At 38.2% G+C, this 15,263-nt stretch overlaps 1 protein-coding gene across 1 annotated transcript; it reads left to right on the top strand.

Moving 5' to 3' along the window:
* Positions 1 to 456: 456 nt before the first annotated feature.
* On the top strand, positions 457 to 15,039 carry tbc1d10c (TBC1 domain family, member 10C). The gene is made up of 10 exons (XM_067408451.1): positions 457 to 654; positions 932 to 1,044; positions 1,562 to 1,658; positions 5,659 to 5,766; positions 5,836 to 5,942; positions 6,067 to 6,181; positions 7,362 to 7,427; positions 7,511 to 7,700; positions 9,102 to 9,262; positions 11,905 to 15,039. The coding sequence occupies exons 2-10, from the start codon at positions 932 to 934 to the stop codon at positions 15,037 to 15,039; spliced, it is 4,092 nt and encodes a 1,363-aa protein (XP_067264552.1). The 5' UTR covers positions 457 to 654.
* Positions 15,040 to 15,263: the final 224 nt, after the last annotated feature.

Below are 15,263 nucleotides of genomic sequence, written 5' to 3'. Positions count from 1 at the left end.
CATGCAGATTTCGCAACAATTTGGTCACGTGAATTCACAGTGTTGATCAACAGTTTGAAAGTGACTTCTGTGTGAGCTGTACTTCACTATTGACAATAAACAGTGGACCTGAATTTCTCCAAAATGTCTGCACCTTGGCCTGGTGAATTGTGAAATTGTTATCTATAAGGAGTTTGAGGAAGAGTTTTAACTTTCGTATGAAACAATTTGATCTGTATATGTACTTTTAAAATGTTATGAGCCATTTGGAATATATTTTAAAACAAAGCCAATTACAAATGATCAGTTTCCCACTTCATCTGCCTTCACCCTATTCTGTAGAGGGCAAATACATATTTAAATGTAGTCTCTTAATTAATACGAGGTTAAATAGTTGCACATGAAGTATGCCATCATCACATTTCAGTGCACTAGTGAAACTGAACTCTCAGTTCCTCATGATGGTTAACACAAGAAATCACTGGGCTATTCGATTTTCATAATAAAGAAGGACCCAATCTGCCCTTTCCTGCAGCCATCGATGATTCAAACACACACACACGCATGCACGCACAACCACACACTAAGCTGAATTTACAGCGGAAGTCTTAGTCTCGGTTGTCTTCCCTCCCATCAGAGGACAACTGCACCTTTCAGTGTGGCAGAAACCTGAAGGTAACTTTTGCTCTATTGACCTTTATTAAAAAACTGTGTTTCTTTTGTTCTGCTGTATTAGTGATAACTCCTAATGTGCCTAATGTAAATGAGCAAATAGGGTTTAATTTCAGGTTACAGGTTCTTTCTTCTACCAAATGTTGCCATGTATGTTTTGTCGTGCAGTTAAACTTGCGTTTGAAATGGCGCTTGTTTGCTAACCTGAAATGAGACTGACATAGAAATCCATTCGTTATTAAATGTGACATCATGTACTGCTCTCTCAAAAAACACATAGATGTCGGTTAAACCGGACCATAGCGAGGATGAGGAGGGGAATCATGGGCCGGAGGTCACGGTTGTGGAGACTAACCGCTTTGGCTTCATTCTAGGAAATGGAGAAACTGACAGGTCTGTGTTGATGTCCGTTCACTCCCGTCCATCACAGCTTATAGAGCTTGTGTGGAGGTTGATTTAAGTGTTTGTCTCTCCCTAAAGCCCACAGTGTGTGTTTTACAATGTATGATCTGTGATGAAAGCATTTTCAGAAGGCATTTCTTATCCTGTATTGTTAATTCAGTCACAGTTTATACACAGCCGTTACCTTCTACACCTCTTACTCTTATTTTCTCCTTCTCAACATCCTGTCATGTTGCTATAGAGATATCTGGCCTGTCAGAGTGTGGTTTCCTGTTTTCTGTGTGTTTGCCTCTTATGACACTCATGCTTTGCACTGGTATGGAGACGCTTTAGTGAGAGAGAGAGTTAGGAAGCAGGGCAGAGGTGTGTGATTCTCTGCTTCATTGGAAAATGTTATTCACGCTGACTGTACAGTCTCAATCTCAATACACTACAGTTAAGACTGAAGTATGCTGCAGTATTGTGAGTATAGTGGTGTAGAATTACTGATTGTGTGTGTTGTTGACAGTGACGGTCCGTGTCCTGAGTTAGTGAGACATCGAGAGTCCAAATGGCTCAGCCTCATGACACAATGGGAGCAAGTCATGGAGAAAAAGAGCAACAAGGTGTGTGTATCTCACTGTTGTAGATTTGTGTTTGAATTTATTGCATATATTAACAAGAAAGATCATATCTACATCTGACACATTTAAAATATTAACTTAGACATGGGGGGCCCATCCATCACTTAGGCATTTTTTCATATTTTTTTTCCCCCAGATATATATAGAAAATATCATAGAGACATGAGAAATTCATATTTATCAGATAGGAGACATTTATAATTCACATGGAAACACTGTCAAGCAAAATCAAACGTTGTGGTGGCAAGATTTGCACGGCGCACCACGTTGTTAAATCAAATATTAACTTTATAATCGTGCAATGATAAAATTAGCAATTATGTACCAATCCCTTGTGAAAAAGAAGTACACTTTAGCATATTTTTAAAAAGAGTACTTATTATATAGTACTTATACTTATTAATACTTATCTTATACTGTACTATAATATACTTATACTATTACTTATGCATAGTATGTATAATATATTCTTACGTATGTATAGTATAATATACTTATACTATACATAGGTACAAACTGAATGTAATGTTTTCAGATACTTTATTGCATATTTTAATAAATGAAAATGTATTATTGTTAAAATTTAAAAATGCAATTAGCTGAACTTATTGCTTTTTTGTCCCACTTATGTAGGAATATATGTACTGAAAAATTATTTATAAACTAAAATATACTTTAATCTTTCTGTTTTTCTGTTTAAAATGTATGTCATGAATTTGAATATATTTGTTATTCCACATTTGTAATAACAAAGTTGCATTTGAATACATTTAAAATATTTTAACTATAAATGTAATATTGAATAACACATTACAGTTAAATTATAATCACATACTTGTTTGTGTGCTTTAGTATGTTAGGCAACATATCAAAATAAGTGTACTTAAAAGTAATTATTTGAATCTGATATTATTACAAAGTGCACTTTTTAAAAGTGTACTTAAAGGAACACTCCACTTTTTTTGAAAATAGGCTAATTTTCCAACTCCCTTAGAGTTAAACAGTTGAGTTTTACCATTTTCGAATCCATTCAGCCGATCTCCGGTTCTGGCGGTACCACTTTTAGCATAGCTTAGCATAGTTCATTGAATCTGATTAGACCGTTAGCATCGCGCTTAAAAATGACCAAAGAGTTTTGATATTTTTCCTATTTAAAACTTGACTGTTCTGTAGTTACATCATGTACTAAGACCGACAGAAAATGAAAAGTTGCGATTTTCTAGGCTGATATGGCTAGGAACTATACTATCATTATCATTGCGCCTGCTGCAGCCATGGAACGGCAGCAAAGCTCCTTGATTATTACGCCTGAATGAGAGTATAGTTCCTAGCCATATCAGCCTAGAAAATCGCAACTTTTCATTTTCCGTCGGTCTTAGTACACGATTTAACTACAGAAGAGTCAAGTTTTAAATAGGAAAAATATCAAAACTCTTTGGTCATTTTTAAGCGTGATGCTAACGGTCACGGTAATCAGATTCAATGAACTATGCTAAGCTATGCTAAAAGTGGTACCGCCAGAACCGGAGATCGGCTGAATGGATTCGAAAACGGTAAAACTCAACTGTTTAACTCTAGGGGAGTTGGAAAATTAGCCTATTTTCAAAAAAAGTGGAGTGTTCCTTTAAGTGTGTTAAGAAACAGTCATATACAGTGCTCAGCGTAAATGAGTACACCCCCTTTGAAAAGTAACATTTTAAACAATATCTCAATAAACATAAAAACAATTTCCAAAATGATGATAAGACTAAGTTTTATATAACATCTGTTTAACTTATAACATGAAAGTAAGGTTAATAATATAACTTCATTTTTACTTAACATAACTTCAATTTTAATCAAATTAGGGTGATGCAAAAATGAGTACACCCCACTGAAAGTCTCTGGAGCAAAGCCAAATTTTAGACTACAAATGTCTAATTTAACAAGAATTCAACCACAGGTGAATCGAATTCTTCATTACACAGGTGTCCAGCACACAGTTGACTATAAAAGGGTGTTAAAACACCTTCCCATTTCATGCTGTCAGCAATGGCACCACATGGAAGAGAAATGTCACAATACCTGAGAAAGAAAATAATTTCTTTACACCAGAAAGGTGAAGGCTACAAGAAGATCAGCAAAGCTTTACTTATCAGTCAGAATACTGTAGCAAAAGTGGTACAAAAATTAAAAAAAGATGGAACTGTAACCAAATCACAGAGACGTCCAGGTGGTCCACGGAAGTTAACACATCGACAGGAGCGTCTTCTGATGAGAAGGGTTGAAGAAAATCGCATGCAAGTTCATTGCAGTTATCTAAAGAAGTAGAAAGCCAAACTGGGGTGACTATTTCCCATGACACAATACGGCGTACACTGCTGAGGAATGGCATGCATGGGTGCCATCCACGAAAGAAGCCTAGAGTTTGCCAGGGCCCATGCTGACAAAGATGAAGACTACTGGGACTCTATACTCTGGAGTGAGACAAAGATAAATGTTTTTGGAACTGACGGCTTCAAAACTGTATGGCGTCGCAAAGGTGAGGAATTCAAAGAAAAATGCATGGTGCCTACAGTGAAACATGGTGGTGGCAGTTTCCTTATGTGGGGCTGCATGAGTGCTGCTGGTGTCGGGGAGCTGCATTTCATTGATAGCATCATGAATTCACAGATGTACTGCTCTATACTGAAAGAGAAGATGCTACCCTCACTCCGTGCCCTTGGTGTCGTGCACTTTTCCAACATGACAATGATCCTAAACACACATGTAAGGCCACTGTTGGAGTTCTGAAGAAGAACAGGGTGAAAGTGATTCAGTGGCTCCTAAACTGAACCCAAACGAACACCTATGGGGAATTCTGAAGAGACAAGTTGACTCTCCATCCAGCATCCAGTCTCTAAAAGAGGTCATTCTTGAAGAATGGAAAAAGATAAATGTTGCAAAATGTTACCAACTTGTTCATTCCATGCCTAGAAGACTTGCTGCTGTCATTAAAAATCATGGAGGCCATACAAAGTATTAAATGTAGCAGTTTTTGTTGTGGGGTGTACTTATTTTTGCATCACCTTAATTTGAGTAAAACTGAAAATTTTGTTCTCTAAGTTATATTATTAACCCTATTTACATATTATAAGTTAAACAGATGTTATATAAAACTTAGTCTTGTCAACATTTTGGAAATTGTTTTGTATTCATTGAGATATTGTTTAAAATGTTACTTTTCAAAGGGGGTGTACTCATTTACGCTGTGCACTGTATGTACTCTCTTCAAACACACTTAAGTGCCTTTTATTTAATTAATATTATATTGCCTGCATGTACAGTTATATAAATATATATAAATATACTTTTAAGATTTTGAAGTACACTACAAGTGCAAATTCAATACAATTAAGAGCACTTCTTTTTCAAATGGGGCAGTATACAGAATAATAACATATTCAGGTTATTTTTAAGTTGAACAGCTGTAGATTGTAGAGGGCTATTTGTGGAACTTATAAATTGATAAATCAATAATCAGTTAATGATTTAGAAATGTGTAAATAGCCCAGCTGTTTCACACGCTGCCATAGGTCCAAGCTGCTTATAGGGTAAAAAGTATACTCTTTGAATTAGATATGGTGAAAAACATCTAACTAGTTTAGAAAATAAATGTAATCAGCTATTTATGATCATCTTGATTCTGTGAGCTTTGATTTGTCAGTTGATTATTGCATGAGACCTCATGTCATCGTGGGTCCACATATGATACAGGATGTTAAATGTCAAATACTGCAGTCTGCAAATGAGTGCCAAATATATCCTCAATATGTTAGATGTGGGATCATCTTATTTAATACATTTATGTAAGATAATTATTAAAGAAATGCCTTATCCATTTTTTTCTTTTCTGTTTTAAAAAGAAAATTTTGAAGCCATTTGCAGTCATAAAAGCATATAATTATTAACATAAGTCTTACAATGGCCAACCGCATCGCTTAGCTCTCTTCCTTTGTCTCAGGTCAAAGGTCAATGTCAGAAGGGCATCCCAGCATCCGTCAGGGCAAAGGGCTGGCCACTGCTCTGTGGAGCTAAGGATAGAAAAAACAAAAACCAAGAACTCTTCAAAGTAAGTGATTGGTCGTATTTGTATCGTGTTTTTATATTCTTATTTTATAAGCCCTGTTTGCTGTTTTAGAAACTAGTTGAAGCTCCAGATCATCAGGGATGGACCGATGTCATCAAAAGAGACACAGACAGACAATTTCCCTTCCATGAGATGTTCCTGTCCAAAGACGGCCATGGGTACTGTCATTTCCCTTCCCATGCTGGAATGCGTTCTGCTCTGTAGCATTATAAATCACTATATTACTCATAAACCTCCTGTTCTCATTCGTTGTCTGCTTCTGTCTGGTCTCTGTATGAGTAGTCAGAAGGACTTGCTGGAGGTCCTGAAAGCGTACACTCAGTATCGTCCAGATGAGGGCTACTGTCAGGCACAGGGTCCGGTGGCCGCTGTCCTTCTGATGAACATGCCTGCTGAGGTACCGCTTCTGTCATTATCATACAATAGATAACAGAGATATTACAGATTAAACAAACAAATAATATGCTAAAGTTGACTCATTCGTAATGTACACTACCATTCAAATGTTTGGGGTCAGTATGTTTTTTATAACGTCTTTGAAAGAAGTGTCTTATGCTCACCAAGGCTGGATTTTTTTGCTTAAAAATACAGTAAAAAACTGTGATATTGTGAAATATTATTTCAATTTAAAAGAACTGTTTTCTATTTTAATATATTTTAAAATGTAATTTATTTCTGTGATGCAAAGCTGAATTTTCAACATCATTACTCCAGTCTTCAGTGTCACATGATCCTTCAGAAATCATTCTAATATGCTGATTTGCTGCTCAAGAAACATTTCTGATTATTATCAACAGTTCTGCTGCTTAGTATTTTCTAACATTATATGTCTTTACTGGCACTTTTGATTAATTTATTGTATCCTTGCTTAATAAAAGTATTAAATCTTACTGGTAAAATAACCTTAAATGGTCAAATAAGAGAGATGATCATCTCTTTCTATCATCTTTTTCGTCTTTTTTTTTTTTTTAAATGCATACTGAAACACATTACACTTTGTTGTTTCAACCTATGTTTGGGTCAAATATGGACAAACCCAACCATTGGGTTTAAAAAAATTAATTAAAAAATTTAAACCAATGGTTGGTTTTGTCCATATTTGACCCAAACACGGGTTGACACAACCCAGCATTTTTTAAAGTGTATGCAATGATAAACATTTCAAACAGTATGTACCATTTGAAAATTTGTCCTAACCTTTTCCCAAACCCTAAACCTAACCCTACCCATAACATATTTCTAAAATTAGAGGGAAATGATAGGTGAATAACACTGATGTGGAAGCACCTAACCCTGGTTGTAAGCCTAAACTTGACAAAAACGGTAAACTTGTCCCTCAAATCTGATTGGTTGATTGGAATGTTGTTCCAGGATCAACAAAGATGTTGTTCCAGGAACATGTTGTACTTGGTAAAATCACGTTCACCATGTGACCTCATTACTATTGTTTAATTTTTAATTTTAACTGGTGTTCTGATTTAATTCCGGAAATTATATGCATAGGCTACTGCAGAAATGGTTAGCACTGTATGCTAGGTTAGCATGACATTGCGCAACTAATTGTCTTTCTGTTTTAGGAGGCGTTCTGGTGTCTGGTGCAGATTAGTGAGCTCTACCTCCCTGGATACTACAGTCCTCTACTGGTAGGGCATCTTTAAAGTAACCATGAAACCAACTGTTAAATGTGCATGAAAAATGCTAAACTTTTATTATCCTTTCTCTTTAGGAAGGTGTTTTATTTGACGCTGCTGTTCTCTCAAGTGTGTTAAAGAAACTGTGTCCAGCTGCACACAAACACCTACAGAGTCAGGGGGTGGAGCCTCTCATGTTTGCCACCGATTGGCTGATGTGCCTGTACAGCCGCCATCTTCCTTTCAACACTCTGCTCAGAGTCTGGGATCTCTTTTTCTGTTATGGTTTGTTTTCAACTATATATTTGCAAGATTTAAAGGTGCACTAAGTAATTTTTGGTTTGCCTGTGGTATTTAGATGTTATAATGACACATATTGGCTTAGATGGCGAATTTTCAGATACTGGAAGCCATTGTTGCAATATTTGTCCCTTTTTACAAAAGTATTTTATACCCACCATTATTATTCTGCAACAAAAAGTGTTAGACTATTGGAGATTTGCTGTGATCATGTGAGTAGTATCAAAATCCTTTTAAGGCAATTCAGTTTGCTTGGCGGCCATCTTGGCAAAACCCCTGGTCAGCTATGGAGGGCAACAGTGCCCGCCTACTTTTTCAATGGTACTGAAATTTTTCATTCATTTTTCTCATAGGGAACAAGTCTTTGTGAAAGAGTTATAAGCTATGAACCGAACCAACAAGATAAATCACAACATCATAAATGCAGATTTGAATCAAAAAGGTATTTAAAATTGAAAAAAAAAAAATTACAAAACTGTTTACTTAATGGCTTTAGTGAGGAAGAACTATAATCCCATGAAGCATTGCAAATCACAATCAAATTAAAAACAACAAAGAAATATAAAACTATCATTTTAGGATATTTATTAAATTTTGAAACACAATTTCATTTTTTATTGCAAAATATGCACATATAAACACATTTAAGTAGTCAGTAGCGTATGGTCACTGACTCCATTTCGTCATTTGCAGAGTGACTTTTGGCACAATTTGCTTGTTGCAGTTCTCTGATGTGTTTTTTTTTTTTTTTTTTTTTTGGTAGAATCATGGGTAATGTAGTTTTTAACCAAGAATCCTGCTGTTGTTAAATACAAGTATTTAAAAAAAAAAGTTAAAATAATGCAGAGCATATACCATCGATTAACAATTTCACAACTTAACGAAGGTCTTTTTAAAACAAAATTATAAGTTATCGTTTAAAAACCATTTTCCTATGTAGAGATTTTACTTCTGGAAACTGACGGTTGCACTCTTTTCTTACTATGCAAATACAACTCCTACCTGCTTGATAAACATTTAGTTAAATATCCAATAATATCCAAAAGAAAAGAAACTCTCTTGTAACTGAAGAGTGGGACTTTCCATTCCTACAGCCACTATTTTAAGCATTTAAGACAACGACAGAGATCAGAAGCTTATACTTTTGGCTCTCATGTTAGCAGATTAGAGCAGTGGGCATGTGAGCTACACAAGCGTAGGCGAGCGTTTAGTTTCAGTGCTGAGAGAATTTGTAATGTTTAGCCTTGAGGTCTCCATTCTGTTCCTTTCCTGAAGCTTACCATCGTTTTTTAGATGTAAAGTACTTAGTGCACCTTTAATACATCTCTTGGCATGCTGACCTGTTGTTGAAGTCCTTGTAGTGACCACAGCTTGTGTGTGTGGCAGGTGTGCGTGTTTTGTTTCAGGTTGCTGTGGTGCTGGTGCGCCGATGTCTGGGAGATGGACGACAGCGAAAAGAATGCGATGGCCAGATGGAAACCCTGGAGCGACTGCGAGGTGTTAAAGAGCGTGTCCAAAATGAGCAGGCTGATGCCTTTATCCATGAGGTAATATTACTGATATTGTATTTCAACTAATCTAAATAAAGGCCTGTTCACACCAAAACAAATGTTCCGTATGAAAATCCGGTGCGATAAACATTTTTAATTTGAATGAATGGCTGCATCTATTCAGACCGACATGAACATTGGCATGCTGTCAATGCAGATTTTTTTTGACGGAGAGGTGTTCTCATCTCTCAGAAACCTGAAAAAACAATAAGATTTGCGCTTTTGACCACATGGCCAGAGCTGCTTCTTTTACAAAAACCATGGCTTGGTGATGCCCATGAATGGACTATTTTGGTATGTTACAGTAGATAGCAGAGGAAAAATCCAGAAACTGTTTTGTCAGAAATTGTTTTTTTTGGTACTCGAAATCAGGTGTCCATTAGGACCCCAAGGGATTCCATTGAGAACATCTAATGGATACTGTCGCTTGATTACAATTCCTGCAGAATCACATATGTCATTTGAACTATGATACCGACCATCAATGTTTGCAGTGCTTGAAGCGGGCCAGTAAGCACCAGTACACAGTATTTTGCCTTTAGTGTACTGCCAGTTTTCCTTGCGTACCAGCACTTTTAACATGTTGCACATACTGAAGCTCGCGGTCACCATGATTTTGCCAAGTAAGACATGTTCCTTGATCAACATATTTTGTTGATCCTGGAACAACATTCCTATCCAAAAATTTAGTCTTAAACCCTATTCCTACCCCTAAACCTGATCCTACCTATAACTTATCCCTAAAATCAGAGGGGAAAAATATGTGAATAACATTGATGTAGAAGCGCCTAACCCTGGTTGCAGGCCTAAACTTGACATAAATGGTAAACTTGTCCCTCAAATCTGATTGGTAGAATGGAATGTTGTTCCAGGATCAACAAAGATGTGGTACTTGGTGAAATCACATTCACCGGAAGCTCACCGAGCCCTCCCTTATTTAGGTACGCATTTTAAACCGAGCATCAGGAGTATCGGCACTTTTATTTTCCCACTTCAAGCACTGAATGTTTGTTTTAGTTAGCATAAGTATCAGGATAGCATACAGATATACGATTAGCCTGATTGCTTAGCTTATACGCCAATGGGGTGAACTGGGGTAACCGGAGTATTTTTGTTTTTTCTATAACTTCCACTTACTGTCAGAGAGTGAATTTGAATTTTCATTCATCCCGTCCACCATTTTTTACACATTAAAGGGTTAGTTCACCCAAAAATGAAAATTCTGTCATTTATTACTTACCCTCATGTCGTTCCACACCCTGTAAGACCTTCGTTAATCTTCGGAACACAAATTAAGATATTTTAGTTGAAATCCAGTGGTTCTGTGAGGCCTCCATAGGGAGCAATGACATGTATTAAAAACATATTAATATTATAAAGCGACGAGAATATTTTTGGTGTGCCAAAAAACTAAATAACTTATTTAATGATGGCCAGTTTCAAAATGCTGCTTCAGGAAGCATCGGATCATCAATGAATCAGTGTGTAGAATCTGCTGATCGGAGCGCCAAAGTCACATGATTTCAGCCGTTTGGCAGTTTGACACACGATCCAAATCATGATTCGATACACTGATTCATTTATGATCCGATGCTTCCTGAAAGTGTTTGAAATCGGCCATCACTAAATAAGTCGTTATTTAGTTTTTTTGGTGCACCAAAAATATTCTCGTCGCTTTATAATATTAATATTGAACCACTGTACTCACATGAACCGATTTAGATGTGTTTTTAGTACCTTTATGGATCTTGAGAAAGGAAATGTCATTGCTCCCTATGGAGGCCTCACGGAGCCATTGGATTTCAGCTAAAATATCTTAATTTGTGATCCGAAGATTAATGAAGGTCTTACGGGTGTGGAACGGCATGAGGATGAGTAATAAATGACAGAATTTTCATTTTTAGGTGAACTAACCCTTTAAGTGTGACCACATTTTGCATTATTCAACAAATCACAGGCAAAATCCAATCATTTCAATAGGAATCAACACTTTTGGGAAATTTTTGTGCGTGTTCAAGTATTTTCATGCTAATTTGTTGCATTGATCAACAAAAAGCTGCTTGGTTTGACAGTGACTTCTGTACTTCATATATCGCTACACTATTGAAAATAAACAATGGATTTTTTTCGCCCTTGAAATTTTTCTAATGTGATTGCACATTTAATCAAAAGCCCGGAACACACCAAGCCAACGGTCGGCTGTCGGGCAGTTTTTGTTCGTCGGCCAACTAAGTTTTCTCAATGTGTTCCACACCGTCGTCTGAAGTTGGTTCTCGTCTGCTTTTTTTGGGCCGATTCCACATGTTGAATTTGCGTCGGAGCTCGTCGGTCAGTCGGGACATCTGATCATTCTGACTGGCTGTTCAGCTACTGCCACCTGCTGGTACGGAAAGGCATTTCTTCTTACACAGGTGCAGAAGGGCCGTCTGGGCAACTTTGCACCCAGACGCTGCCAATGTGAGCCAACCCCGCAGTCTGCTTTCATCGCCACTAGTTCGTCGGCATCGGCTTGGTGTGTTACGAGCTTAAAAAAAAGACAAATCACGTGCAAAAATTTTCATGGCGAAGATTTCTGTTAATGTGAACAGGCCTTAAGTCCTGATAGATTTCTTTACTCAAAAACACTGTTACACCCTCAGGTATGTTCAGTGTCCCTGTCCCTGTCGGACCTGCAAAAACAAACTGAGAAAGAGCTGGAGAAATGGAAGATAGAGAGACCGAACTCGACCTTTGACCCACGAGGGCGCTGTCACGGATACCGAATGGTATGGGAGAGAGCGCAGGAAAAACAAAAGGACCACGAAAAGAAGGAGCGACAGAAGGGGAGCCTGATTATTCCTCTAATGCGCTCACATTCTTCACTTTCTCCTTCGGGTCTGCGCAAGAAATGGAGGAAGAGGAGCAGTAAGACTGACACAGAGGAGTGGGATGGAGGAGGAAGAATATTCTCACAAAGTCTGATAGAGGAGAGCGATGATGAGGAGATGAGGAGGAGGAGTGTGTGTGGTATCGTTGGTGAGCAAAGGGACAAACGGGACAGGCTTGCAGATGAGCTCTGTACACACAAACACAAAGATCACAACACACATCCAAACATCTCAGTGGTCGTGTCCTCTAGTATTGACTCTGATGTTTTTGAGAAAGAGCATACAAAAGCATCTTTAAACCAACAGCAAGATAATTCAGCAACAACACAAGGTGATGAGAAAGAAAGGGCCGCTGAATGTGTGATTGAGGAGACACACCATCATGAACAGGACACAAATCAAGATGAACTGAATACAGAAACGCAAGGACATCAGGATGAACAGAATATAGAAAAAGACAAAAGTCAAGATGATATGAACACAGAAGCAGCAACAAATCAAAATGAACAGAACACAGATAAACAGACATGTCAAGATGAACAGACTGTGGAAGAGAGGACTTTAGAGCCAGAAGAAAGTACACCCGTTGAAACATCACAGGAAGAAGATACACAGATTGTTTTCAGTAAACAGGAAGAGGAAATACAGCCAGATAGCAACATCCAGGAAGAGGAAATACAAATAGAACACTGTGAACAACAAAAAGAAACAGAAGATAGGTTGCCAATTGTCATAATAACTGAAGACAACTTGCAAAATGAGGAAAATATCCCAGAGAAAGAGGTACAGATACATGTTGTCCAGGAGGAAGAGAGGTCTGAAACATCTAGCGATCAACATGAACATTCAGAAAGGCAGAAAAAAGAGGATTTGAACATACACATAGCTACAGAGGAAGACGAAGAGACTCAGATTACTGGTGAAAAACATGATGTAGACAATGAGGAAGGTTTACAGCAAGAAGACATTAATGTTCTCCATGAGGAGACAAAAGAAACCAAAGAGATAACGGACCCTACAAAGATGTGTGAGGAGAAAGATGACAAGAGATTGGAGGAAGAAAGACAAGATGTAAGCTTAGAAGAGAGAGACAATAACCCATTGCAAACATCTGAAGCATCCTTCCTACAAACTGAACAAGAGAGTGAAACTGAGTATCCAGAAAGATCAGCAGATCCCGTACAGCAATCCCAATCAAGCGAGTCGGAGCGCAATGACATGGATTCTACAGTTACATCCGAAGAGTTAGTGCACTGTTCACTTGATTCCACTGTGAAGGATACAATAGGATCTGGAAACCCAGAACAGAATGAAGTGGATGATGATGCTGATGGCACCAGCACCCTTGAACCAGATGTAACAGATGTAACATCTAGACACTCTGAAAACAGTGACATGGATGTTGCCGCTGTTGCCACATCTGGTAACAAAGGAATCAGTGAAAACAATCCCGAAAAAAATGAAGAAAATAAATCACCAGTCAATACAACTGAAGAATCAAGCAACCTCACACACAATGCAGAGGATGATACTATCCTCTCAGAAAACAATGAAATGCATGTTTCTCTTGGATCTGGCAACCCTGAAGGCAGCACAATAGATTTTACCGCTGAACTTGGCAAACCAGAAAGCAATGGTGTGGAAATTGCTGTTGAATATGACAATCCAGAGAACAACAAGGTGCCTGTTATAAGTGAATCTGGCAACCCTGAGAGAAATGTAGAGGATTCTGCTGTTGGCAACCCTGAAAGCAATGATGTGCTTACAACTAGATCTGGCAACCCTGAAAGTAACGTGACAGATGTTACCACTGAATCTGAAAAAACAGAAAGCAATGAGGTGGAAATTTTTGTTGGATCTGGCAATTCAGAGAGCAATATATTAGGTTCTGCTGTTGAAAACCCAGAAAGCAATAAAGTGCTTGTAACAACTGGATCTGACAATCCAGAGGGCAACACAGTGGATTCGGCTGTTGGATCTGGCAACCCAGAATGCAGTGATGTGCTTGTTATGACTGAATCTGGCAATCCAGAGAATAATACAGTAGTCTTGGATGTTGGATCTGGCAACCCAGAAAGCAGTGATGTGCAAGTTACAACTAGATCTGGCATCCCAGAAAGTAAAACAGAGGATTCAGCTGTTGGATCTGGCAAGCCAGATTACAAAGAAGTGCTTGTCGTAACTGAATCTGACCACCCAGAGACCAACAGAGATGATGTGACTACTGGATCTGGCAACCCAGAGTGTAATACAGAGGATTGTGCTGCTGGATCTGGCAACCCTCATGACAGTGAATGTGCAATACCAGAAAACAGCCAAGAGTTAGATTCTCCCTCTTTAATTCAATCTTCAAAATCCCCAAACCCAAATGTCCCGCCAGCTCAGCTCCGATTGCGAAGGACTTCCAGCTCGCGGGTTTCCTATCCCACAATCCTCTCTGAGGACACCTTCAGAGAACCACATCAGCAAGAACACATGCATTCAGAAAAGACGACACACACACTTACACAAGACACACATGCTCAGCCTAACTCACCGACGAAGTCAGACATTCCAAAACGTCGGGGTCTGTTCCGCCTTCTCCGTGGGGACACCAATAAAACCCCCGTTCCCAAAATCCTCATCCAGGACTTTAGTGAAAAAGAGGAGAAGCTGACTGCGAAAGAGAGGAGGAGAAGGAAGAGAGAGAAAGAGCGAAAAGAAAGGGAAGAGAAAGACAGAAAGAAACGAGAGAAGGAAATGGAAAAGGACAAAGAAAAAGACAGGAAAAAGCCTCAGACAAGAGGGAAGAGTTTTCAGGTGCTCAGCAAGAAGGGGGTCGATAACGTTGTGTCCCCCGAGAACAGTGACTCTCAGACATCTTGCTCCAGGAGAAACTCTGCCCCTTTTTCTGACAATTACTTTTAAATAATCAGAGACTCGATCAAATATTTGTATTTCACAGTGGGAGTGAGATGTTTTAATGCGAGTTGTGCAATGATTTGACATGGCTTGTTTTCTTCACTGCTTCATCTCTTGGTTTAAAACCATTATTATTTTGATAGAAAAATAAAATCAGGAGGAGACATGTATGTGTAAATGAATTTAGCAGTCTTTGTGAGGTTGGCTGTGGGAGTTTCTTTCCACATTGT

This window comes from Chanodichthys erythropterus, chromosome 1, assembly GCF_024489055.1.
Source record: "Chanodichthys erythropterus isolate Z2021 chromosome 1, ASM2448905v1, whole genome shotgun sequence".
Taxonomy (NCBI): domain Eukaryota; kingdom Metazoa; phylum Chordata; class Actinopteri; order Cypriniformes; family Xenocyprididae; genus Chanodichthys; species Chanodichthys erythropterus.
Note: the sequence above shows the minus strand (reverse complement) of the source record. Positions and strands in the feature narration are given on the sequence as shown.

What these genes read in the sequence shown, in the direction of transcription:
- tbc1d10c (XM_067408451.1), top strand. Translation starts at nt 932, where the DNA reads ATGTCGGTTAAACCGGACCATAGCGAGGATGAGGAGGGGAATCATGGG. An exon ending in AAAACCAAGAACTCTTCAAA is followed by an intron (nt 5,767 to 5,835) that starts GTAAGTGATTGG and finishes TTGCTGTTTTAG; the next exon opens with AAACTAGTTGAAGCTCCAGA. An exon ending in CTGTCCAAAGACGGCCATGG is followed by an intron (nt 5,943 to 6,066) that starts GTACTGTCATTT and finishes CTGTATGAGTAG; the next exon opens with TCAGAAGGACTTGCTGGAGG.